This window comes from Gordionus sp. m RMFG-2023, chromosome 5 (genome assembly GCF_954871325.1).
Source record: "Gordionus sp. m RMFG-2023 chromosome 5, tfGorSpeb1-WG-v2, whole genome shotgun sequence".
NCBI lineage: Eukaryota > Metazoa > Nematomorpha > Gordioida > Chordodea > Parachordodidae > Gordionus > Gordionus sp. m RMFG-2023.
In genome coordinates, this window is record NC_088779.1 from 8,167,054 (window position 1) to 8,194,904 (window position 27,851).

Here is a 27,851-nt window from a genome sequence, read left to right on the forward strand (position 1 = left end):
ATATTTTAAAAAAGAAATATTTTTTGTTTATCATAGTTTTCAAATAATATAATTGGAATTTATTTTTTGAGATTGCAATTCAATTTTTTTCCCCTCATTTCTCCTTCTTTTTGTTCGTATTCAATAATATGTTTCCCTTTCTACCCATCCACCTCTATTGTGTCTAATTATGTATCTTCTAAGTTCATCGTATACGAATATCAAAATACTGAAAGGAACTGCGGGTAGCCACCAGAAAAATCTAAAGACCATTTATAAATATATTATATATAGATAATTTACAAATAAAATTGAATAGTTTTAAAAGAATTAAAGGGTTATCGATTATCATGTACATCAGGGATGTGAACAGGGACCCTGAACCCTCGTATTTTTGTTTGACCTAACCTGAACCCTTGTTAAAAGTAGAGGGTTCAAAGATTTTTTTAATTTATATAAATTTTAGAGAGTGAAATATTGTAAATTTATAGAGTAGATAAGATTATATTATAAACGATAATTTATTAATATGTTTTATAATAGGAATACGTTGCTTATCTTGTTTTATATCAATTTAGAAAAAAAATAGTGGGTATTTTGCAATCAATTAGCCCCCCTTCCCTACACCCCCCCCCCCATCGCAAATTTGCTTGTTCTCATAAATATCATCTTTAGCGAGTAAATATTTTTCCCCCTACACCCTACTCTTTCTCAAAAATGTATACAATATATTAAGAATAAATTAGTAAAAATCAATAACTTTTCAAAATAACGACTATAATTCAAAATTTTTAAAAAAAGATTTTTATAACAAAACAGTTAAAACCCAAAATTATTATTTTTATCTAATATAAACAAAGGCCTATAATAATTAGACCTAAAGATCTCCAATAAAGGATTTTCCATCCTATGTTTATCATTCTTTTCTGATCGGGAACAAACCTCTCTTAAAAAAATAGGATATGTCTATGTTTTATAATATAAGTAATAATATTTTAAAATGATATTAAGGTTACACGATAAATTAAAATTTTAAATATAAATTATAAATTAATTTTAAAATTTTTTACTTGTTAATTATGCATGTATATTTATGCGATGCATTAAAAATTAAATTAAAAAAAAATTCTTTTAAATTTAAGACATTATTTTATGTTCTCCAAACCCTAAGCCCAGACCCTGGACCATTTTTTGTTCCTGAACCTGGATTTTTTTATAAAGTGTTCCCATCCCTGGTATATACTTCACTCAAGCAACACTATTAATTCTACACAATCTATGATAACTTAAAAAAAAGAAAAAGTCATATTACTTTAAAGGATACATTCTGAGACCTTTATCCATACCAGGAGTGTAGCACAAAAAGGCCGCAACCACAGTCTCAAATACTAGAGCAAAATTTAGCACCCAATTCCTAAATTTTTTTTTGCGAGAGATTGTGATATATTTTATATAGTAAGTTCAATTGAATTATATACGTTGTTTTAAAATATAACGTTCTAAAATGTTTCGTAAAAATTTAAATTACTGCTTACCGCATTCCTTGTTTGAATAACGAATTCATTCGAGTTTTACAAATAATCAAATCGGCCCATTGCACAACAACTATGGACACAAAAAATGCTGTGTGACAGGTGTGTTCCAAAATTTTCCTATTCGTATAAGTCTGCAATACGATCATAAATAAGATAAAGATATTATTTTTTAAAAATGCCCAATAGAAGAACTTGTAAAAGGATAACTAGACACTGATGTAGGGTAAGGAGACTTTAAAATGGAAAGTTAAACATGAGCTTATGAAAGAAAATATTTATATGCCTAGAATTTTCGCATTACTAAAATGAAATATGATGGTCTAATTATAGCGAAATTGGGATAAAAATTTTACCACAAAATAGGAAAATGCACATCAATTATTCCTAATCATCAGGGGGCTTCACTAGACTATCTATAATAAATAACAATTTTTACCCATTCCTGGCCATAAGAATCCGTCAAATCATTGACTCCTGCCGAATCCCAAGGAACTCTTATACCTAATAATTTCCTGGGCAAAAACCCGTTCTCAGCCATAATGACAAAATAGGTGAAAAACCCCGCGCAAGCTTGAATCATTCCTACTTGGCCGTAGGCGAGGCTTATCAATCTGGAAAAAAAGTATAAAATCATTCGATATATTTAAAAAATATAATCATGGTAGGTATTGCTTAAAATTAATTTTTCCAAATTTCTGTTTTTGTTTATTATGATGATTATTATTTTCATCATACTTCATTTTCTCAACCGTCACCAAAGAAATCATATTTTATAAACATTTTACACAAACAAGTTTTCATATCATACATATAGAATATCTAATATTGCCTTAACCTTTATTTTATGGTTTTATCAATTTTGAATTACGGCTCATAGATTCAAAAATGAAATCCAAGTTTTTAAAAAAATTAATATATATAAATATAAAGGTACATATTATGTCTAAGGCTTTAACAAATCTATGTTTTTAACAAATTTTTAAAACATAAATAATTTATATTTTGCGTATTTTTAAATTTTTTGACAGACATATTTTCGTCGAAATCGTATTCAGCATGCATGAACAGAGTATACCTATACCTACCCACTTACCATGTCAATTTCAAACAATTTATCCAAGAATATTTGAAAAATTCTTAATTTATATGAATTTTTTATAATCGATTTTTCATAAAAATCCACAAAAAATGATGGCTAAATTATCTGAATACAAGATAAATGTAATACAATTCCGGCAAAATAAGCTCTTTTAAAAGAAAAAAAAGCGAGGGTCTTAAATTTTAAAAATTTGACGAAAACTCTGGTCAATGAGGCGGAATCTAGAATTTGAATTCTTACGACATATTATATATTGTTATTTAAATTTTAACCTTTCGTTAACTAATTTATCGTATTTGGGATTACGCGGCTTCCTTTTCATGATATCGCTCTCTGCCTTTTCGTAGGCTAGAGATATGGCTGGCACCTAGGGATTGATTCATATAAATATATTAGTTATAATAATGATATTTTATATGAAATCTAGAAAATAAGTGGAAACTGGTAGTATAATCAAAATCAGGGCTGTACAGATAGTAGGAAGAGAACGGGTTCCCTCCCCAGGCCGCCGAAATTTGTTGATTTTAAGGGGCCTAATTTTGTAAAAAAAATTTTGATACAAGCCATTATTCTTATGTAAAAAATCCAAGTAAAAAAAGTTTAATATGTATAGTCATAAGTATTATATCAAAAAAATCTGATTTATTTTTTACTAAAAAAAATTCATTTATTTTCTTGTTAACAAATTTTATTTTCTCATTGAAATGTTTTTCTTCTATTTATAATAATCTTTTAAGAATAATTTAATTAAATTTTCTATTAGCAATGAATCATTCTGTAAGTAAAAAAAAATTAAATAAATTTATTTTTTAAAAAATGATTTCTATTAAATGACTATTTTGATAATATTCGGTTTATTTTATAGTAAAGGGATAAGTCTATTTTAAAATAAAAAAGCTTACATCAAAGTCTTATACATAGACCTATCGGGTGGGTACACTTTAAAGGACTCTAATCTAGATTGAGTTTTTATTTTAATTAAGATCGATTCGACTATAATGTTTAATTTAATATATACAATATAATAAAATGATTAATCTAAAAATACTGTTTAGTGAATTTAATTGTTAGGAGACGCCATATAATCTTTTATTATATAATCAACGAATTTTCAAAATGGGAAAAAATTTGATCCAGGCGGTGAAAAATGAATAAGAAAGAAGCGCGAAGCTACATTTATTAATCTCAAAAAGGGACTATTTTAAAACACTTTAAAAAATAAAAATTGACATCATGCACCATGAGTGAAATGCAAGAATTACTCGATATCCATCTATAGCCAATCATTATGATCCAACAGAAGTCGATGGTTCACATATTTCTCTTTCTCATCATGACGATCCCGCAGAAGTGGCTGATTCACATATTCTCTCTATCATGAGGAGCGCGCAGAGGTCTCTGGTTCACATATTTCTCATCTTCATCGTGACAATCTTGCAGAAGTCGCAGCTGATTCACACATTTCTATCTCTCATGGTATAGGGGAATCCACAACAGAATACAATATAGTTAAATATTTTAACACAAACTGGGACGATATAAGTAAATGATTATTGTGGATGAGTAATAATATGCGAATGTTTTTAGTAGAAACGAAACGAGTATTTTAATTTTCTATTAAACCAAAATGGTAGACATTTTTTCTGCTTCATTCCATATGCGAAAACTTTCCAATAATCAACCAGTCTATCTTATGGTTGGTGTACTTGATATAGAGATGCAATATACTGTTTTTTATTGTTTATTTTCAAATTCGATAAACAAATTTTCAAGCAAAGTCTATAATGACTTTAAAAAATTTTCACATCGCGTAAATAATCATCCTTTTAAAATATGTTGATAGTCTGCATCAATGTATTGAGCTAGAAGATCATATTGGCAAAAACCAAATGGTTGACAAAGAACATGAACAACTATTACAGGATAACAAAAAAGATGTCGTGCAGTTTTGGAAAGAATCATAGCAATTATTCATTTAGTCCAAATAAATTTACCTTTTAAAGGAAGCATAGAAAATGGAAATATTTTTGGATTTTAACAACTTCAATTACTTTAGCATCCGCAGAATACAGCTTTTCAAAGCTCAAATTAATTGTAACTTACCTACGATCCTGTATGGCATAAGATCAACTTGCTGATCTCTCTTTAATTTCAATATATAATGATATCGCCTCATCGTTATATACTATAATATCTTCTTTTACAAATAAAAAGGCGAGGAGGAAAAATAAAATTACAATATTTTAGTTTATGAATATATTAATTTTTTAATGTACTTTACTTATTATATTTATGATTAAAATTTAATAAAGTATATATGCTTTAACATTGCGAAAAGTTATCATATAATAGGTAAATTGTGTTTTTTTAAGGGGCGGCAAATTATTTTTTGCCCTGGGTCGCAAAATCTAGGGATGTAAAAAAACAAAAGATCACATTAAACAAAAAATTGTTTTTTTTGCTAATATAAATAACGAAATAAATAATAATGGGGAAAAACGTAAAAATAAACATGCTAAAATTCATTTTAACGATATTTTTACAACACTCAAAAGTTAAATTTATAAATAAAATTCATCATAAAAAATTAAAAAGGTAAATTTTTTTAAACTCAGGTAATATTGTGCAAAATTATTAATTGATATCTATCTACAACAAAAAATGATTATAATTTTAGCATATATTGGTAATATGTGTAGTTGGTATATCGGCGTTTCGCCTATAAACATTTCTCCTAAGCCTTTTCTTTCGCTTAAGGAGGGTCAATAAGCGCCAATAATTACCAATAAGGGTCAATAGGTAACCATTTCGCCTATAGTTTTTGCCTAAGAGCGCCAAAGAGTACCAATAAGTGCCAAAGAGTGCTAATAAACTCAAATGAGTACTAATAAGCGCCAATGTAATTAATCAGTCCCATATTGCAAAAAGATCCTCTAAACTTTGAATTTGTTCAAACTAGTAATAATAGTTTAATATATAAAAATTACTTATTATCAACATTTATAGACCCTAATACAATCCAAATACCTGTTATACAATCATCGGTTTGCAGCTGATATAAATAGAATTGAAATTTCAACTGATGGTATTTAGCCTTTTGATTGATATTTTAATTAAAAATATTTTGGATCTTGAGTTATGGTAACTTCTAGACATAAAGAAATGTATTATCTTCGATATTTTTATCATCATAATGGAATTTTTAATCTAAATTTATACTGTTATAGGTTTAGTCACAGAAATTGTATAGCTAATGGATAAATTAATGACATAATTTTTAATATTCTGATAAATCGTAATAACATAGATGATGACGAGGAGAAATATGATCTAAATCCCATTCAGAAGCTAAAAGATGCCGTCAAAGAAAAACCCCCTGAGTCAAAAGCCATCATTTATAACCAGGTGATGGCATAGGTTAAAGTAAGATATTCAAAAAAGATATCCATCAACTATGCCCTTACTAAAATCAGTCTCTAAAATGATGCCTAGGATTTCCAATCGTCCAATAAGTCCAAATACAAAACTGATGAAATTGACCTTAAACCAATTTTCTAATACTGTTAGTAGAGAATTATTTTTATTATGTCATACCGGCCCAATATTTTGCACCTTACAATTTTTAAAAATAATGTGTGAATCAGATTTTATTTATTCAGATGGTATATTTTTCACAGCACCATCTTTTTAAGCAGATGTACATCTTACACATTCCATATAGGGGTAATATGATATGTGCGTTATATTGCACCCTTTAAACTAAAAATAGAGAAACTTATGTAACATGGTAATATAAAAAAATCAAGAATTTGGATTGGTTTATAATCCAAGAATAGCTATGATATTTGAGCTAGATGCCTAGCATGCCCTGGAAGATGTATTTCCGAACATAAAAGTTCAAGGCTACAATTTAAATTTTTTTGAATTTTATTAATTTTGTCATATCGGATTCTTGTTTCATTTAAATCAAAGCCTTCGGAGATTTGTAATGAATAATTAGCATATGACAATTTATAATTCAAATAATGAGGTCAAACTCTTAATAAGATTATGGCCATTTCTTTATGCACTCCTCCAGCACTCATTGAGACTTATTAATATTCATTGGCGCTTATTAGTACTCATTGATGCTTATTAGCATTTATTGCCGCTTATTGGTGCTTTTAGGCAAAATAGGCTAAAAGTTTTAGGCGAAAAAGCTATAGAAGAAAATCTTGGGCGAAAAGTCTTAGGCAAAATGTCGGAAACGCACCCAAACCCTTAAGTTAATGGTTAGAAAAAAAACTAGCTGCCCGAAAATAGAAAAAATTAGAATGCACCTTTTTAATTTCTCAACTTGAATTTTTGTTTCATACTGAAGTCCATTTATGTGAAAGTTGGAATTATAAAAAGTATATTAATTGTATTATAATTTTTGCAACTTTAGACATTATATGGTTCAATAAACTTTGTTATATTCGAGAAATTTCTATTAAATAAAAAATATATAACTAAATATTTAATAAACAATCGATGATGATATTGACAAATTTGTAATAAAATTGGTAAATTAATTTCCCATAAGGATTGTAGTAGTACTAAATTAAAAAAAACGGTTTTTTTTACCCCTATTGAAATTGAAATTAAAAAATAAAAAAAATATTGCTGATTTTCGTTTATTACTCCAAAAATATTTTTCTCACTCTATAGGGAAATTAGAAAGAATTTTTATTTATATGTGGAACAAGCCCTTCCCCATAAGTTATTAGAAATTTCTATCTTTTTACTCCCTTTAACCATCTCTCAAATCTCCCAAATCTAAATTAACATGAAAAAAAAATTCAAAATAGCAACCCAAATCAAAACTACCGATCTCCCATTTATTTCGATAATGATAGTAAGTTATACCCCACCCCCACCCCCACCCCATGGTAGAAGTACCTTGTTTGAAATGATACCTAGTACAATACTAATCAATTAAATATATAAATACCATATCAGTTCCGAGATCTATGCACAAAATTGTGACGGTTCCTAAGGGTAGGGGAATGTTAGCGAGTATATAAAATAAGAATGGACTTATTTCCGGTATGTTACTAGTAAGGGTATACGCGATAGACTTTTTGAGGTTATCAAATATTAAACGGCCTAAAATGATGATTGATTGATTTTATTTTAAAATGTCACATTAAGAAAAAATAAATAAATAAAATGAATATCGTCAAAATAAAAGATATATTTGAAGGGGAGAACAGATGATGAATCAGTGAAACATATGTTGTAGTGCATTATATAAATTGAAGAGTTTATTTTAAATAACGTTTTAAATGGTAAAGTGCTAATTGGTACGTTTTCCCCTTGCATTTAAATCAAATACCAATTCAATTTAAGCAACGAAACGTTTTATATAAAAAAGCACAACCTCGAACGCCACTGAAAGAATTAGAAAAAAAAGAAAGAAAGAAAGAAAGAAAGAAAGAAAGAAAGAAAGAAAGAAAGAAAGAAAGAAAGAAAGAAAGAAAGAAAGAAAGAAAGAAAGAAAGAAAGAAAAAAAGAAAGAAAGAAAGAAAGAAAGAAAGAAAGAAAGAAAGAAAGAAAGAAAGAAAGAAAGAAAGAAAGAAATAAATAAGTAAATAGAGAAATAAAGAAATAGAGAAATAGAGAAATAAAGAAATAGAGAAATAAAGAAATAAAGGAAGAAAATGCGTAGACATTTTGTCCTAGGTGTATAGTACCCCCCCCCTCCCCCGGATACTTAATTTAGGTTGAGATGCGTTTTCCCATTTCTTTTATAAAGGAAACCGCAGCAATTCCAAGGTTGTAAGGATGGATGTTACCATTAAGGTGATAATAACTTCATAGCGTCAACTGCTGATAAAATGCCTAAATTTCAATCAAATGTGAAAGTAGAATTAAGGCTAATAATGGCAATTTTAAATCGCTTAATTAACCTTAATCACAAGCTGCCTTTAAATAAAAATAAATTATATACCTTCTTCAACCCCAGTAACGATGGAAGCAAAATTATCGTCCAGTAAAATCATATCGGCAGCTTGTTTACTAACATCACTTCCGGCTATTCCCATAGCAACTCCTGAATATTTAATAATATAGTCAAATTAAATATATTTATCCATTTTGCAATGATATTATTATCTACGGGGGTGAACTAGGGGAGTTTCAACCTCTTTAAAAAAATTTTACGGGCCTTATTTATATAGCGGATTTAGCTCCACCCCCATTTATCACCGTTGAAAATGTATTATGAGAAAACTTGACCAAAACGATGGTAATTAACATTGCAACTATTATATTTGTAATAGAAAAAAAAAGATAAGAATGACAGATAGATCACAGTATTGAAAGAAGTTTTCAAAAATATCGAAAGTATTACCCTATAAAATTGTTATGTCAAATATATTTCTATAATTTTTTATTAAGTAATTTAAGATAAAATTATAAATTTTTCCAATCTATATAAGCTGGTTTCAACGACAAGCTCATCCATTCCACCGTTTTCTTTGGAAACGTTAATATATTCCTATCTTGTGATTTTTCACAGGCCTACTTATTCTGGCAAATGAATATAATTTTTTTTCGTAATTTTTTACTATATACTTTGGCTAAAACTAAAAAAATAATCATAAGCTTTTTCATTTATATCTTCATTATTAGTTTCATAGAAATTTAGAGGATGCAAATATTGAATATCAGCAATATGATTTGGTTTTTCTAAAAATTTTATTAACAGCATGATATTGACATTTCGTCGAGTTTTTATCAATGTTTCTAAGAAATACGTCAACTTGATAGATGTTAAGGGTATCATGTGGTTCATCTGAATACTCCTCTTTTTTGATAAAAAGAATAATTATCAAAGAATAATAAGTTAACTATTCCTTTTTTTATACAATAATATATATTTTTAAGAAAAAATTAAATATAAAATAAGGATAATAAAGTAACAATAAAATAATATCAATTCTTTTTTTAACCTTACTACCATCTGGCTTATAAAAAACTAAATTTATACTTAACCGACCTCTAAAAATGCAGGAAACTTCTTACCAGGCTCAATAGCCAGTACTCCCCTATTATCTTGTCATATAATGTAGCTATTTTAAATGCTTCAATTATATTTGCGAATGCTTACCTTATTTACAAATTAAGCCTTTATAAAAATACAAAATACAAAAATTACAAAAAATACAAAATACAAAAAATAAACATTAAAAAAATTAATAACCGATATCGGCCTTCTTAAGCGCAGGAGAATCGTTAACCCCATCTCCGGTTACTGCTACTATTGCTCCTTGTCTCTGGCACCCTTCCACTATCATAAGTTTTTGTTGTGGGGAGGTGCGAGCGAAAACAATTTCGGGATGCCATTTCAAAATCTCGTCCAAATCTTTAGGACTCATTTTTTTGAGGTCTCCGCCATGAACCACGCAAGCCTTCGCATCGCTGTAAAATGGCAATGTATAAATCATCGTGTTATTTTCTTCGAATAAAAATTTTTTAAGAGAGAAATGAAAAGAAGAAAAGAAAGAGTAAAAGAGGATAAAAAATAATTTTGAAGATATGTGAGAATTAACATATCTTTAGATATTTTAATAAAAATTTTATTTAAAAATTTTTTATAGTATTAAAAGTAGTATAACAAAATTATGGAGATTTTATTAGGATAGGTGGGGGAGGGGGTTGTTGTAGCAGTTAGAAAAAAGAAGAAATAAATTTAATATAATATACTAAATGTCAGTATATTTTTATGACATGAATAATTAATTTTCCTTGGGAAGAAGGGAGAATGGGGAGATCACGGGATGTCAGCTGGAAAAGAACAAAGAGCATATATAGGATGTCTTGGACCATTTAATGGGATAGTTATTGGTTAGGTTTATATATTTTTATATTAGTTGTTATTTTATCATTGTGAATAAATAATTTGAAAGAACTCTTGGATATTTAAGTGTAGATTAAGCTGAAGGGAAGGGTAGAGAGTAAGGGGCTTCTTTACAAAGGTGACATCAGGAAAATAAATTTGAATATTTTAAGATATTAGGTCGGCTAACCGCGGATTAATTTCTTCTAATGGTATATTTAAACGAGAGGATATGTCATCGATGGTTTCACTGCCTTCCGATATTATACCTACTTGCCTAGCTATAGCCTTGGCCGTTATTGGATGGTCTCCAGTAACCATTATGACCTTTAGTGATAACAATAGAATTTGGGATAAAATATATTTGCTATTTGTTATATTTAAATAATATTATTTTCACATGATTAAGATTTATTACTATTAAATCTCTGTTACAGATATGTTACTTAAAGGAGTTTAATTAAACTAAAAATAGCACGATAAAGATGTTAATTAAAAACAAGTCTACCAAATTCTATATAAATTGTAATAATGGGCATTACATTGAATCGGAGTAAGGTTTTACAATCAATCAAACATCATTACACACATAACTTCAGGGTTTTTACCTTAATTCCAGCGCTACGACACTTAGCTACAGCGTCAGGAACGGCAGCTCGGGGTGGGTCTATCATAGCCATGAGACCCACAAATCTAAATCCTTCTAGAGGGAAATTTACATCGTCGGGATTGAAAGGAAAGCCTTTGGGAAATTGTTCAACGGGCAACCAAAAATCACAAAATCCCAAAACTCTCTCTCCCATTCCACCCAACTCCAAGTAGGCCGTGTTAAAATCCTCCTTTATCTTATCTGTTATCGGAATTTCTTTACCATCTATCAAAATGGTCGTACACCTCTCTAAAACTCTCTCTGGAGCTCCCTTCATGACTAACAAATGCCTGGGATCGTTAGGAGCCTCGTGGATCGATACCTTTAGTATTTGTAAGCAGGAATAGATATAAAAATTAAATAAAAAAAAAGATCTTCCCGACATTACTTAAATAAAATAAAAAATAATTATATAAGAATAATGACTTAAGTTTAACCTGGTATTTATTGGTAGAATTGAAAGGAATTTCTACAAGCTTTCTGTAAAGTTTCCTCATTTCTTCCACATTCCCATATGTCAATTCCACACACTTAAGCAGGGCCGTTTCAGAGGCATCTCCATTACATTCCCTATTTAAGAAGTAAAAATATAAATATAGTTAAGACAGATTCAAATTTATGTCTCCTGATATACCTTTTCATAACGGGCACATTTTCTTGGTGAGCTTTAAAGTAAGCCCTGTTGCACAATCCGGCTATTCGTTCCAGTGCCTCCCACGTTTGATTTTTGACACGATTCAATACCACTTTTTAGAATTTATTTTTATTTTATCAGAAGACGTTTTATAATGTCGTAATGGGATAAGGAATTCATATGGCGGAATCTCTAACTTTTAAATCATTTCCTAAGTGGGACTTAAGTTAAAAAATCAAATTGACCGGAATTTTTCCAGAAAATTTAACCATGAAATTTATTGTATTATTTAAATATTATATGAAAGAATTTCGGTGTGTAGGTTACTCTATCTTCACTGGAATATATTTTAGGTCAAATTAAATTTTTTAAATTTTAAAAGTGTCTTCAATGAATGCTTTGTAACTGAGAGATTCCGAATTACTACCGATTCTACATCTTGTTATGACGTATATACCAATATAACGAGCATTAAAATATTAAGTCCCATCTTTCAAATTTACTCGTTTGATTTTCCGAAGTGTCAACTTCCCAAATTTTGCTATCGTACCACATGTGTGCTACAGTCATCCTATTTTGTGTCAAAGTACCAGTCTTATCCGAACATATTGTAGATGTTGATCCTAGTGTTTCTACGGCTTCGAGATTTTTGACTAAACAATTTTTCGCGGCCATTCGTTTAGCAGTTAAAGTTAGGCATACCTGGGGTTAATAAGGTTTAGAGTGATGAAGATATATTATAAGCGGGTTACTGTCTACTAAAATTGTAGTTGGCCCACACATTGTTTTGTTTTTTAACCAGCCCCATCTATTTATTTTATTAAAAATTTCCAAGTACATGCTCGTCCATTATTTTATAATTATTTTAACCCGCCCATCCACCTGCCTAATGTTGAATATTTTAGAAAAAGACAAATTTTTTTTACCGTGACTGTTGCTAACAGGCCCTCCGGTACATTGGCTACAATGATACCTATCAAAAAGATGACCCCGTCCAACCAGGTATAGTTCATTATTAGGGCGATAATAAAGAATGAGATCCCCAAAAATACGGCTACTGCAGTTATAATGTGAATAAAATGGTTAATTTCTTTATGGATTGGCGTGTCCCCCGTTTGAAGCCCCGAAGCCAGATTTGCTATTCTGCCCATTATGGTTCTGTCTCCCGTATGCACAACAACTCCGGTTGCCGTTCCTGCGAATGAGGATAAAAAAGCACTTTAACTTTTTATATACATTTTTTCTTACGAAAATAATTATGGCAGAAATAGAAGAATTTATGCAATTTCAATCAGCGAGCGAGGATCAAGCGCTTCTGTTGTTTAATAACCATCATTTAAATATTTTCTTTAAACAATATTAATTTGGGCGTGCATAGATCAAAATCGTTAAGAGAGGTTTAATTAAATAATCAGAAACATGACTGAATACGAGTGACGTAGAAAAATATTAGGTATTGAGGACCAAAGTGAATTTTTTCGCTTTCCTATAAAAGTAGAGCTATTATCCTTTATATAAAAAAATAGAAAGGCTAATTTTCTGCATATACAGTTAGCGCGAATTCGCGAGGTATATGTGTATATACATAAAAGTACATCTTTTTTATATATATCGCCATGAATTCATGCTAACTATGAATGAGACGGAGGAGTTTTCGGATAAAAACTCGGGTATACCATTTTTGAAATCGGGAAAAACTGCTTAAAAAGAAACTATTATTCAAATAGGTGCAAAAATGTGTATAAAATTAATTCGCATTTTAATTATTAGGAAGTAATTTTTAAATAGAGGTTAAAATTGTCGTATGATTTTGTAAACTAAATGATTTATGATGATAACAAGGGAACCGACTTTAAAATCAACTTATTTTCTAAATTCTTATTGGGCGATATTAAATTATGAATTTGATATTTTTCTTCGCCCGACAATTATATTTTTTTATTCCTGAACATAATATTTTTTTAAAAAAATATGTGGCTATAATTATCGCGATAACTCTCATATAAAGAAAAAACATATATCATGAATTACTGATACCAAACAAAAACATCCCTATAATTTTTTCTAACATTAACTTTTTTCTTGAGGAGAGATAATAATCAGGGATATTATTGAGTGTAAGTAGAAAGTATGAAGTATTTTTTAAGTTTTCCTATTGAAGGGAGGCAGATATTTTAAAATGGGGAGGGGGGTACATTTCTCGGTGCATTCCGAGACCCCCGTTACACTATCATCCTACACAAATAAAATAAATTGATCTTTGAGGGAGAAGATGGAACCGTATCTAAATCCGGGACTTCGATAAAAACATATACAAACCTTCGACTGCGTTGGTTGAGAAAAATGCTAAATTTTTGGTTTCTAGCGGATTTTCGCTGGTATTATCGGGCGAACGGGATTGGGGCTCGCTCTCACCGGTTAACGACGAATTATCCACCTGTTTAAATTATATAAAATTATGCTACCGATCTTTCCTACATTTAATCAATAAAATATAAACCTTGAATCCGTGAGATTTTAAAATGCGCAAATCGGCAGGTACTCTATCGCCAAAATGTACGTCGACTACGTCTCCGACTACCAACTCTTCAACTTTGAGCTCTGTCTTAACACCATTCCTCCACACCACCGCGTGCTATTGAACATAGTTATAAAATAATTATTATAGAAAGTCAAATAAAAAAACCCCCTAATACCATATACAGCTGTTTTTTAGTGACGTAGCAATGTACTTTTCAGAAATATAGTGACATCTTTTTCAAGGAAAAAAATCTTTTTTTTAATAAAAAGACACTATGTGAAATGTGAGACCAAAATAAGCTCTAGTGATAAGGTCTATTATAGTAGATATTTATTGAAAATTCCCTAAATCGATAAAATAAACCACAATTTTTGATAAAATTTTAAATATCATATATAAATAACACCGATCATACCTGTGGAATCATTTTAGCGAAAGATTCCATAATACGAGAACTTTTAGCTTCTTGGTAATACGAAAATATACCGGTAATTATGACAACGCTCATAAGCACGACTCCCAAATATAACTTAGAGTTTAGTAATAAAAATAAGTTTTATTAATTAAAGGATGAGTTATGGAATGGACAAAACTTAATAGAATAAAATACATATGATTAAAAAAATGTAAGTACGTTGTCCTTGGAAACATTTCTATATGTAGCAGACTGGATGCCATAGGCCAGGAAACAAAGAATAGCACCGATCCACAAAAGAGTGGCGAAGCCTCCGAAAAGTTGCTTAGCGAATTTTATCCATTCCGGGGTTTGGGCTGGAGGCGTTAAAGAGTTGGGCCCATCTCTGGCAAATATAAATTGCGCCTGTTCTGTACTCAGACCCTGCAGATACGTAAATGCTTATAAATATTTACTTCAAAAAATAAAAATCGAGTTTTAAGCTAGTAAGCAACGGTAAATTATAAAATTTAGTATTTTTATTATATCTGAGATTATAGTTTGATTTTTAGGAAAAAAATTATCCTGATATCTAGCAGATTTTAATAAATTTATAGAAGAAACTTGCATAGATAGAAATAAATAAAAAACAGTAAAAATAGTAAAAATAATGAAATTATTAAATTTTACTAGAAATTATATTAATACAAATAGTATAAGATTAATAAAAAACTAACAAAATGCTTCTTTCTTTAATATTTAAACATTTTTTTAATATAAATTCAAATTATTATATTTGCGAAGAATAGTCATCTATATTCTAATGATAAATTGATTAAGCTGATAATGCGATAAACTTAGGTCTCGTTTATAACAACCCTAAAAAATTGTCGCACTGCTTAAATTACAAAATAAGGTTAAAGTAAAAATAAAGCTATGCTATCGTTTAGCTATAAACATCGAATCGCGTGACCATCAATCGCGGCTAACCTACAAACGAAACCGTATAACGTTAATTCTTAAAAAATGGAGTATAATTGTAATCGTCGTATCTACTAACTTTTTCGGGATCGGTCCCTAAACGTTTGAACAATTCTTGGAGCGGAATTATGTGTTCGTCCTATAAAAAAATAAAATTACAAATTAGATATAGAACTGAGGAATTTCTCCGATCATCTGAATAAATATTTATCGTTTTTAGTGGAATTCAGATCATTATCACTTTTATCAGGGAAAAAACCTTTTCCTACAAAATGATACCTCAACAAGCCTTACCAAGCTACCCTTCTAAAATCGATATTAATTTTTCTTTCTTATATAATCAATCCTTCTTCTTTTCTTTTTATTCTTTCATTCCATTTTATTCTTTCTTAACTCTCCCCTTTTCCTATATAAAAAAAAATCAATCTCTTTCATTACACATTTTCAAAAAAAATTTTTTTTTACCATTTCCACCTCCTTTTTGAGATCCTCCATTTCTGGGGACGTTTTTTTTTGCTTTCTCCAAGGCATCCAATTTCTTCTAATTTTAACTGATTTACGATGTTTTGGATCATGAGTCTGGAATGATTGCAGATCAGAACTAGGCACTAAGTCGTAACCTTTCGATAATTTATGCTGCTGGTGAGTTAAAAGTGAAGATAATGATTATTATAGAAAGTTAAGTTGCTTATGTGATTTTATTTTTATAATAAACAAATAAATTATAGATATTTTAATTTTAAATGTATGATGTCGATAATGCATTGTGGCAATTCTAGAAACTTAATATTTCTTGTAGTTTTCGATAATTCTAGAATCTTTTCAAAATTTCTAAATTTAACCGGCTATAAAAAAGAATAATAATGATTTTTATTTTGAAGATTAAGAATTTTTTTTGGAAAACAATTATTTTAATATTATATAACATAAGCTTCCTTTTTTATAAGTAAAGAGAAATAGATAAAAAATGTTTGTCACTTTGAGATTTGGTTTAAACTCATTAATACAAGTCTATGTAGTGCATTTCCGGTTTCTATTTCTCAATCATTTACACTTTCCCGTTTCTATCGAATCTTTTTAAAACTTGATGGGTGGTTAGGTAGGATTAGTTTATAACGATAGAGTTTGGATTAAGCAAACGCAAAATTTAAAATTTAATTACTTAAAATCCTTGCCAAAAAACATTAGTTCTTACCAGTATATAGAAACTTAAAACAAATAAGTGGTTAAGAAAAGATAATAATTTTTTCTGTCGTTTATGTGTGAGAAAAATCGTATTAAAAAATATATAAATAAAGGAGATAAATAATTTATTAAAAAGAATATGGCAGGTAATTATATAAATTTATAGATAATTAATAATTTATTACATTTTTTTATAGAACTTTTTCTTAAATTCAATTTTTTAAAAAGATTTGAATCGTTTAAATGATATTAATTTACATGTAATATTATAAATAGTATAAGAAAAAAGTGGATGGGTCGTTATTATATTTGGGAATTTTTAAAGGTTTAAAATGTTTCCGTATTTAACCCTTTCCCGTTTTCATGGTTTATAGGTTTATGTTAACCTGTACCAATTCAACTTATATCAATTCATTAAACGATGACTAAATTTTATTAAAATTCAATAAGTTCCTTTTTAATATATATGTAGAGTAATGCGTTACAAAAATTAATGTCGTCGTTAACGGTGTTATCTTTTCCCCTAGAAAATAAGGTAAAGGCATTACTATTGGGGAAAGTAACGTATTTGAGTAACGTTTTACTTTCTATCTTTTTTTTTATTATTGTATTAATCTGTTATATATTTATTTAAAAATCTGTATAAATATATATAACAAAATAAAACCAATTTTTAATTTAAAATAATAAATATGCGTGTATTGAATTCTTCTTTCAGCTCTCATTTTTTATTGGTTTGTTGGAAGTTTTCAATTACATTAGTGAGTAGTCTAGTGCCGATAAACTGTCAATTATCTTCAACATTATCATAAAGGCTAAATGAAAAGAAGGAAACAAGCATTTAGCTTCCTTTTTTGAGGAAATATATGGATAAAAATAGGAAATCTATGGAGGATGAAAACGTTTTTTAAAAAAAATAAAGATATTTCTTATGACTAGATGACCTGTTAATTTCTTTGAGAATAAAGAAACAACTTTGGAAATCTTTAAACAGCTTACAATTATTAAAAATCTTGTTTATAAAATATAATGCACCCTTGCCAACATCACCACCTATTGAACTGGTGTTTAGTACTCGATGTTGATAGAAAAATCATTTTGTTTATCGCATAAAAACTTTAGCACATCATAAAAAACCTTAATCACCAACTGAGCCACAGCACACTATTCGAAAAACACAACACCGAATTTATTATAGCAATATATGGCAATGGCGATCCAACCAAAGAAAAATAAAGGAAAATACAGATTTGTGTGCCTAACATTAATCTGATTTATATTGATCACAGAATTCTCATAATACAAATTAAAATATTCCTAGTTTTACTATTTTCCCGCATTTTTTTAGTCCCTGAGAAAAGTCAAGATCGTTATCAGGTTATTTTATTTTCCCAAGCTAGTACTGTAAATTGCTTCTTTTTTTAACATTTAAGGGAAAACTATACCGATTCAAAAAAAATGAAATATAATCAAAATTTTGATATTCCTCCTATGTCTAAGGCCTCGTTTATAGTAAGCGCGATTACCTTTTATACAGCAAGGCGTAATTTAACAAGTAAATAATAGGTATAATCTATAATGACTGAGTGATGCGATGAAATGAGTTACATCGTTATGATGAAATTTGAAAAATATATGTCGCGATGCGATTCGCTTAAGCTCGTGCACGATGTCTAAAAGACTAAAAATGCGGAGAAATAATTAGTTAGTTCATTTTAAAATATTTTGTTACCAGTTTTTTGATCCCTTTGTCAAAAATAACGGCACGAATATATAATAAAATTCTAGATAAAAGATTGATTAGAAAAATCAATAAATTTTTTTTCATTATTTCAAAACGGAAATGGAGGATTTTCGGTTATTTTATTTAATTATTCTTTATAGCTCATTATACTAAAATTATTTTAAAATTATTATATATAATGGCAATCGGATTAAAAAAATCCTTGAGTCCGGTAAAATAGCCCCTGGAAGAAAATAAAATCTTTGAAATCCCTGGGAAAATTTCTTAAAAATTAACAACACAAGAAGAAGAAGAGACCTAGGTTTGAAAGAAAAAACCCGGGGAAAATTATACTCTAGAGAAAATATAAATTTGGAGAAAACCTTTGAAAATTTTAACACCTTAATAATTGTTAACAAATGATATTTTGGGATTTAAAATGGATCCTAGCTAAAATGACAGCACAAATTATTTTGATGAAATTTATCAAGATTTAAGTTGTCACAAGTTAAGAAAGATATGTGGAAGTCACTATTTATATTGTCTATATATCGATATTATTTCAATTCAGCCTGAACAAACGATTTAGAAGTAATCAAATATAATGGTCAAATTTTAATTTTTTTTAATACAAAGAATCTTAAAATAATTATGTAAGAAGGACACACCATATAAGGCCACGGCCATACTAAAACGCTTATAAAGTATGAGCGCATAATATTAAAAAATATAGCAGGCCAAAAATAGAGCCTTTATAATGAATATCAAAAGGCTCAATTTCTCGAACGCTAAATCGTGGAAACTTGGTATGACCTGAGCTCAATAAATCACGCTAATTAATAAATATAATAAAGATTTAGGCAATGATTTTCCGTGAGATTTGTTAAAAAATAGAAAAACTGGAAACAATATGAAATTTGGCAAATTTATTTTTATATTGAGAATGCGCCATTAAACAGGCTATCTTCTGTGTTTAAGAGACAATCCAGTTCTTGGCTTTTCCAAAATATCGAATAAAATGTAAAAATGTAATATAATATTATTAGATTTCAAAATACCTCTTATTTTTTTTGCAACAATTTTGAATTTCGTGGAATAAATATAAATATATTATATCGTGATCTTTATCAGGCCTAATTTTACAAGCCCGGCCCGATATTTTTTCTACATATTTGTTCGGTCCGGCCTGGCCCGATCATGAAAGAATTTTATTTTATTTATCCCGAAGACCCGAAAATAAAAAAAAATTTGTTAATCAGCCCGACCTGGCCTGAATTTATTGAAACATAGATGAATTATATTCTTAAATAAAAGATTTTGGCGACTTGTTTCTCGAAAATTTTTTTAAAACATATCGATTTATATCACAAAACTGAATATTATATATTAAAAAGCCCGGCCCAAATTTAAAAAAAAAATAGATTCAACCAGACCCGAATTTTTTTTTCTAAATAGGCCCTGCTAGGACGGGTTCCGATTATGGCTAGGTTAGGAGTATTGGTCGGGCTTTACAAATCCTTAAGAGGCTACTGTAAATTAAATTCTAAATTATATTCGTATTGACGGCAATATAATTAATGGAATATATTAAATATATAATTATAATATATAAAATAATAATAACAAAAAAACGTCTAATAAGTTTATATAATATTTTAAATTCCAAATAAAAAAAAAATGATTCTCAGAGCAGCAAAAACAGAATTTTTATATTTTGAAAAGAATAGAAAGATGTAATGTGTAGATATTTTTAGAGGAACCTGCTTGCTATCATTAGTAAACATACTGAAAAAAATCATCTTACTTATTGATAACTTCTTCAATATTGTGTATGTGACCTTTTTTTTCAAACAAAGTTGATCAAATAATTCTTTTTAATAACAAGATATGAAAATTAAACATATGATGATTAAATAATTTGATAAGTTTTAATTATTTTATTTAGAAGATAAAAAAAATATTTTAATTTTCTAACTCTGAAATCTTTGTAAGGCATGATAAACACTCTTATAGATTTGGCGACAGCCAATACTACTTTTGATAAAATGTACACATAAGATTCAGTATGATCTAAAAATAATGTCCAAGGAATAACAGGAAAGAGTAATAGACCCCATATATATTAAATAAATAGTGATTGGATTCGATGATCTCATAATTAAAGAGCGGAGATACTCTGATGAAAATAGCAAAAATGATTATACTATTACTAGGTTTATTGATGCTCTAAGTCATTTTTGATTTTTTGAGCTATACGATAATTTTACCAATAGTTAATCACCAGGCTACAAACCCCAAACATGAATTTCAGATTGGCCAAACATTATATTTAAAAAAAAATCATTAGAACAATGATATATTTATCTTAGATTATGCGCCTATATATTAAATCTCATCATTTCATTGCTAAAGATTACGGCTATAATCCCTTTAGTTCTCATGTGAATTATCATTTTGGACCCTGAAATGATGGATGAGATACGCATCGAAAATGTTATGCTTTAATGTTAAATCCACCATTTATTTTCAAAAATTTTGAATTTAGTCATCATTTGTGCCTTTATATAGGGAAAATATGATGATATGAAAGTTAGAACATTCCTATTGAAATCACAATAATACTTAAAAGATCTTTAATGCATTCCAGCTTGTTTTTCAATTCTGAATATAGCATTAAAGCCGCACTTTTTCGTTTGGTAATATGATAATATCTTTAAAATACATTAATAGGTTTCTTATTCTTATTTTTTTTGTCTAAAAATCACATTCTTTTTTAAAAAAAAGTCTAAATTTTATGATATCATCAATATAATATGGTCTAATCAAAAATTTAACCCTGAAATAAAAAGGCTGAAAATGAAATATAAATCATTTTATTCTTGTCACCTTCCCGATTTTTAATTTTAACCGTTACCCGTGACAATAATCCAAAAATAAAATAAATTAAATTTTTTAGGGAGTGAAGAGTTACCCCGTTTTAAAATAAATGGCTGTCAATCTCTTCCAATAAATTATTTGTAAATCACAACACCGATTCAATCCAGGTATACCTTTCTGTGGTATGTGGTTAGTATATTAGATATGGACCAGGGCATGATTTGAGCAAGGTACGATCGTTTATAAATAAAATGTCTTTTATAAGTAGACTCTATTTTAAATTTGCAGTTACGATAGTCAATCTTACATTTAAGCCATGAATTTATAAAAAAATTTCATATCTAAACACTATTGTTAATTTTTTTTCCTATTCCTTTTTCACTTAAATTTTTATAAATCAATTATAAAATATGATAAATAAAATAAAAATGAGAATATATATGAAATTATATTTTTGTTATTTTTTTTCCGATAAATTAAATAATTCATTTAAATTGATTTCAATACAAATTAAATAGTGGGACGACATTTTGGATTTTTCTATATAAACAATTTACATTAAGATTTTATGAAAATTTAAAAAAAAATATATATCAGTTTCATTTATAACAAAATAATTCTGGGAAACCAAAAGGGCCTATTATCGGCTTATTCGTACGTATACAACGACGCTTTAAAATATATTTCACAAGTCATTGGGCATTGGCTAAAAAAGTTGTATTGGTGCATTTATTAAAAAAATTTTCCCCTTTTTTCAGCACTCGTAAATTAAAAATGTCCTATTTAATATTCTATCCAATCCTATCCAATAGATCTTACGATTCGGATGGAATACGATTTTATTCGAATTTTTCATAAAAAAAACCCCGGGGAAAAAATAATCGAGTTTCCGGGGTTTTCGCGGGTTATTTATAATTTTTTTCTAGTTTAAAAATTTACGTAAAAACAAAAAGAGATAAAATTATTTATAGGATCCTTGATTTGAAATCATTTATTTTCCTTAAATCGCAAAAGATAAAAAAAAATAATAAACTGATTAGAAATGGTGGATAGGGGGGGGGTGAATATAACCTTGAACTTCACTCAACCCGACCGGCTCGTTCATTAATCGATGTAAATCATATTTTTTTAGTAAAAAAATAAACATAGCTATCTTTAATAATATTTTAAAAAATATTATTTATCTTTTCCGTTTGTAAATCGAAATATCGACCTTGCCCTTATAAAATAGGCCAATATTTTTTATTTGCTAATAAAATCAATTAATCTTCTTTAAAAAAAAAATGATAAATAAACAATTTATATGATACTAATATTTTTATTAGTATGATAAACGAATTAACGTGTTAATGGGGAAAAAAACTTTGACGCATACATTTAGAACTAAGATCTAGGCCGACGTGGTCTAAAGCACGGTGAAAATCGGTTCCGACTGGCAACACAAATTTTGAGAGTATGACAATTCAATTCAGCAAGTTTTTGATATTTTCCTTGAATAAAATGCGTTTATGAGTTTTCTCTCAAAAAAAAAGTAATCAAGAGACGTCTTAAAAAAAATATTGTGGTTAAAAATAGGGCTCTTCTGATCCTTAATTTTGAGTAGGATGTTTTTAATGAAATACAAAGTTTAAAAATGGGGGAGATCTGTCAGGACCCAACTGAATTTGATTAACATTTCATAAAAGGATTCGCCAAAAAAATGAGTGGGGAATTTAATTTGAATGACAGCACAATAAAATAAAAAAATATTACGTTTCCAACAGAGTTTAGATCCTGCAATAAAAATACTTCCGGTTCGGAATATGTTTTTTTTTAAATGACGATTCTGGTTTCGATTTCTTAAATTTAAAAAAAAGAGGTTCTTGTCTACTTTTACATTTGTGACTTCCAAATTCTGAATCAACCTCTAATCAAAATAAAATCCCTTCAAAAAAAAATTGGTGGGTGCTAGACCACCTACTTATACAAATGGAGAGTTAATCTGCCACCATATATCTCTCAGGGGGTGGATTTAAAAGGCAGTTAAAAATATTTTGTAGGTGAAGGGAGGGTAAATTTAGGTATGTTGCTTCCAAATTTTTTTGCGTTAAAGTTATATGATGTCATTTATACTCTGATGATCGTGAGGCTCAATACAGGAACTGACAAGGTGGCCAGTTGAACAAATTATTTATCCTGGAATTTAATTTTAAAAAAAAAGAAGATAAATTAGGACTTTTGTCATAAATTATATAAAATATCTAATAATTTCCCTGACAAAAGATAGTTAGGAAGAATTAAATAATGCAATTGGCAGGCGATTATTCTAATTCATTTTGTAATTTCGAATTAAAATAATAATATTAAGAATTAATGGAACCTAAACCAACATCCAATTCAGTATAACCCGCCATTATAAATGTTAAAACCGGTAAATATCGTTAAATTTCAAGTGGGTAAAATATTTGAGAGAATGTAATTTATTTTACAGGTTTTTTATACTATTATTTACTTACGTAAAAGCGGTTTAATGGATCAACATGTCCCAGGCTGAATTTGCCCGTAAATATCAAAAAATTTTAAATAACAAAAATTAAATTCGCCAACTTTCGAAGCTTTTTTTCAAAAAAAATAAAGAAATAAGCTTTTTTTTAAAAAAAAATGTGATAATAAAAGCATGTCCGAAATTATATTTCTAAGAAAATTTTAAAAATTTCAAAAATTTAACATAATTATATCAAATTTTCCGAAATTTTGGAATTTTATATTTGAATTTTTTTTAAAACAAGATTTTAGACATAACTCTTAAAAAATATTGTGCACATTATTACTTACACTTTTTAAAATATTTAACCGATCAGACCCGGTTCAGCCCGTAAATATTTTTGGACCGAGATCTTTAATTAGGAATTAATTATTATGGATAAAACCGGCATTTTAATGACTAGTCCAATATTTTTTTTCTGCTAATAAAAAAAAAATCAAACTCCATATAACTTGAATTTATTCGTTCTAAATAATGATGACATTATAATATATAATTATTCTAAAGATATTTTTTACGCGGTTATAACAGACGCTGTTATATACTATAAAAAACATAATTAGTTTATTTTTCCTAATTATACCAATTCAAATATACGATATAAAATTAGGAAATAAATTATAACTCAAAGGTATATATATATATATATCAATATCAGGTAAAATTGAAATGTGAATTTTGAGTTAACCTTCATTTGAACGAATAATAATGAAAAATATTTTTTTATTATTTAATTTATTAAATATCTTTTTTTGAATAAAAATTTGGCTGTATTTTAACCTGATTTTTTAAAAAATATAAATATAGGGATGGGGTAGAATGGGGAGGGTTCAAGTTAACGATTTCGATATTTCTATTCAATAAAGCTATTATCTTAGGTTAAAAACTTAATCTCTGCTTGTAAATCGAGTTGACCAAGTGTGATTGTGTAAGAATAGGAAGGAGTTATAATTTATATATAAAAAATGGTTTTTGAGAATTGTAATTTGTTGTTGCTAAATTTTAGTTAATTTTTTTTAAAATCTTATTACGTAAACAATTAAGTGGTTTTCTTTAATGGTATTATGAGTTTACTGTGTTTACAACGAAATGATGTTTGATTATTTTTATTTTAGGTTCTCAATTTGCCTATTTTAACAGTGATCCATCATGGGAAAGACGACCACTTAAATGAGTTTAAAACCCCCTCATAGAACTAGAACCACTGAGCTAGCCGGCGCCCTAAATGATATAAGTTCAAATTCCCTCCCCGTCTTACGCGAACCAGTCTACAATAAGCAGTGAATTAACAAAATATTTTTAGCCTAATTCTCTGTCTAATCTATGATTGAACTTAAAAATTATTCTCTAATTTTCATTAATTTTCATGCTTATTGAAACATTAAAAAAATATTTTAAAATCTTTTTTTATATTTATACCATTTTTTCCATGAAAGATAAAAATTAAAATTCGAATGATGAGAAAATCCCTCTATTTATTTATTTTTCGTGAATATTATTATGCTTTATTTTGCGTTGTGTCAGAAATTTTCTCCTCCTTTAGAAAACATTGAATTTAAATATGTCCTGAATTTCGGTCAATTGACCTTCCTTTTTTTAAAAAAAAAACAAGTTTTTGGTAATGAAAAACTTATAACACCCAATAAAATATAAGATATTTAAAAATGCTAATAATTAATTGTGTGTTTTAATTGTGAATTCCAATGATTTGGTTTTTAATTTTTTTTTTCGCGGTTTTAGCAAATTATTTAGATATTTTTGCGATAACAATTTTAAAAAAAAAAATTTTTTAAAAATAATAAATGAGTCGGTTTAAAATGAAAATTAATCAATTTAAAAAGTAAAATTTTTAAACGTTTTTTTGTGACTTGTTTTTTTTTGAATATTTCTTTTATTTATTTTTAAAAATTTTTTTTTTTTAAATAATAAATAATTAAAATAAATAAATAAATTATAATATTATTTCAAAAATAGTCACCAAAAAAAAATTCGAAAAAAATAATTTTTAAAGGTTTCGATGTCAAATTTTTTTTTTTTCAAATGTTAATTATGGTTATCCAAATTAGAGACCTGCAAAGTAAGGCCCGGCCCGTACCCGGCCCGAGTCCGGCTTGGGCCTAATTTTATAAAAATAATCGGGTTTGAGCCGGGCCGGGCCTAATATTTTTTAAAAATAATCGGGTTTGGACCGGGCCGGGCCGGGCCTAATATTTTTAAAAAAATTCGGGCAGGTCGGGTCGGTCTTTGTAAATTTTTTCAAATATATATAAATTTATCAATTTTTTATTGAATTTTTTAGGTAAATTAAATATATTTGATTTTATTTTGAGTAATAATAAAAATTAATTTCTCTATTTAAATAAATTCGGGCCGGGCCGGCAAAACTTTTTTAAAAAAATTTCGGGCCGGGCCTGAAGAATTAGGCCCGATGCAGATCACTAATCCAAATCAAACTTTTCTTTGATAATTAATTTATCACTACATCCGATATTCAACTAGAGATGAAAAGAATGATAAGCACAGGATGGAAAATCCTATGAGGTTGGGAAATAGGGATTTCAAGATTTCTATTTGCAATATTTGTCGAGAGATGATATATAAACTAGAACCCTACACCTGACCTGTTTTTTTCATGATCAGCCAGATAGATTTTTTTTTTAAATTGTTTCACCAATCCAATCCGATTATTATTTATTAAAGATCCAATCCTAAATTGTATTTTAGAAATTTGTCTAAGTCCAATCCGAAGAAAAAATTGGTTGGTGGTAAAAAGATTGCGATGTTTCAAAGAAAAAACCTGAAATATAAAAGCATTTAGGAAAGTAAAAAATAAAAAATCCATTAGAATCAAGTTCAGGTCCAATTGAGTTCGTTAGAATGTATACCCGAACAGGCCGATCCGGTTATTTCATACAATGCCTAACCCGAAATATATGTAGTTGACACCAAATAAATAATTATTTATAATATTGGGTAGTGGTTAAATTAAAAATACAATATGGATTATCACTTTTATCAAATATTAGAATTTATTAATAATCCAGTCATAAAAAATTTATCAACCCGGCCCGCTAACATATTTGCCCGGCCAGGCCAAATAAATTTTTCAGTTATTATATCATCAAACATTTTGTAATAGCGTTTTCTCTTAGTTCTATCGTTCTTGATTTAGGATCTTAGATATCTTATAATAATTTATTAGTTTAACAGGTATTTTTTTAAATTCTAGATCACTATGAAAAGTTTTATCTTGTAGAAATCTCGCGTTGATAGGAAGGGGATGTGAAAACCCTCCTCATGTATATAATTGGTTAGGGGAATGGCTAAAAAACGGATAATTTGACACAAATCTCCGGACATCTGACGAATAAAATCTGATGAGCATTGAAGCATGACTTAATTTATTTGCGATTTCTTCAAAGTTGAGCTACATTTTAAAAAAACGGTTTAGCCATTTCTTAACCCTGATTAAAAATGGCATAAAAGGTTATAAATAGAGCAATTTCTTTATAAAGAACCCTGAAAAAATAATTTATAAGGAGAACATGATTCAATAACGTTAATTTTTTTAAAAGTCCTTTGTCTGAGGAATGGCATTGATATTCCCATGGACTCAAAGTAAATCGCGTCTGTGAATTTAGCTCTCTCATATTATGAAGGTTAATTTTTCTTTTATATTTAAGGAATGAATTTTCATAGTAGAATATTTCCCCACCCCTCCCTACCTAGAAATAAAAGGGAAACCAATTTTATAGTATCTTTGCAGCCAGGGTTCTCTAATTCTTTAAAAAAAAATTGGCAATCTTGTTTTAAAATAATAATAATCTACTGTTTCTTTTTTAAAATATGTTAGCCACTACAAGATAATTTCGAAAATTGTTCAAAATAA

General features: G+C 28.2%; 1 protein-coding gene across 3 annotated transcripts; it reads right to left on the bottom strand.

Annotated features, from left to right (window-relative positions):
- LOC135930497 (sodium/potassium-transporting ATPase subunit alpha-B-like) lies at nt 1-25,692 on the bottom strand. Of its 3 annotated transcripts, XM_065467297.1 has the most exons (22): nt 25,382-25,692; nt 16,119-16,292; nt 15,733-15,792; nt 14,913-15,116; nt 14,694-14,807; nt 14,258-14,392; nt 14,077-14,194; nt 12,684-12,952; nt 12,261-12,459; nt 11,758-11,869; nt 11,561-11,693; nt 11,083-11,445; nt 10,665-10,801; nt 9,839-10,056; nt 8,585-8,686; nt 7,672-7,740; nt 7,586-7,626; nt 2,886-2,980; nt 1,951-2,125; nt 1,515-1,645; nt 1,292-1,393; nt 1-241 (listed from the first exon to the last, which is right to left on the bottom strand). In XM_065467297.1, exons 1-22 carry the CDS (start codon nt 25,391-25,393, stop codon nt 121-123), a joined length of 3,084 nt encoding a protein of 1,027 aa, XP_065323369.1. In that variant the 5' UTR covers nt 25,394-25,692; the 3' UTR covers nt 1-120. The 3 variants fall into 3 exon arrangements, with proteins under 3 accessions (XP_065323369.1, XP_065323368.1, XP_065323367.1); XM_065467296.1 differs by having other exon boundaries at nt 3-241; nt 7,586-7,740; nt 16,119-16,289; nt 25,382-25,690; XM_065467295.1 differs by having other exon boundaries at nt 3-241; nt 7,586-7,740; nt 25,382-25,690.
- Nucleotides 25,693-27,851: the final 2,159 nt, after the last annotated feature.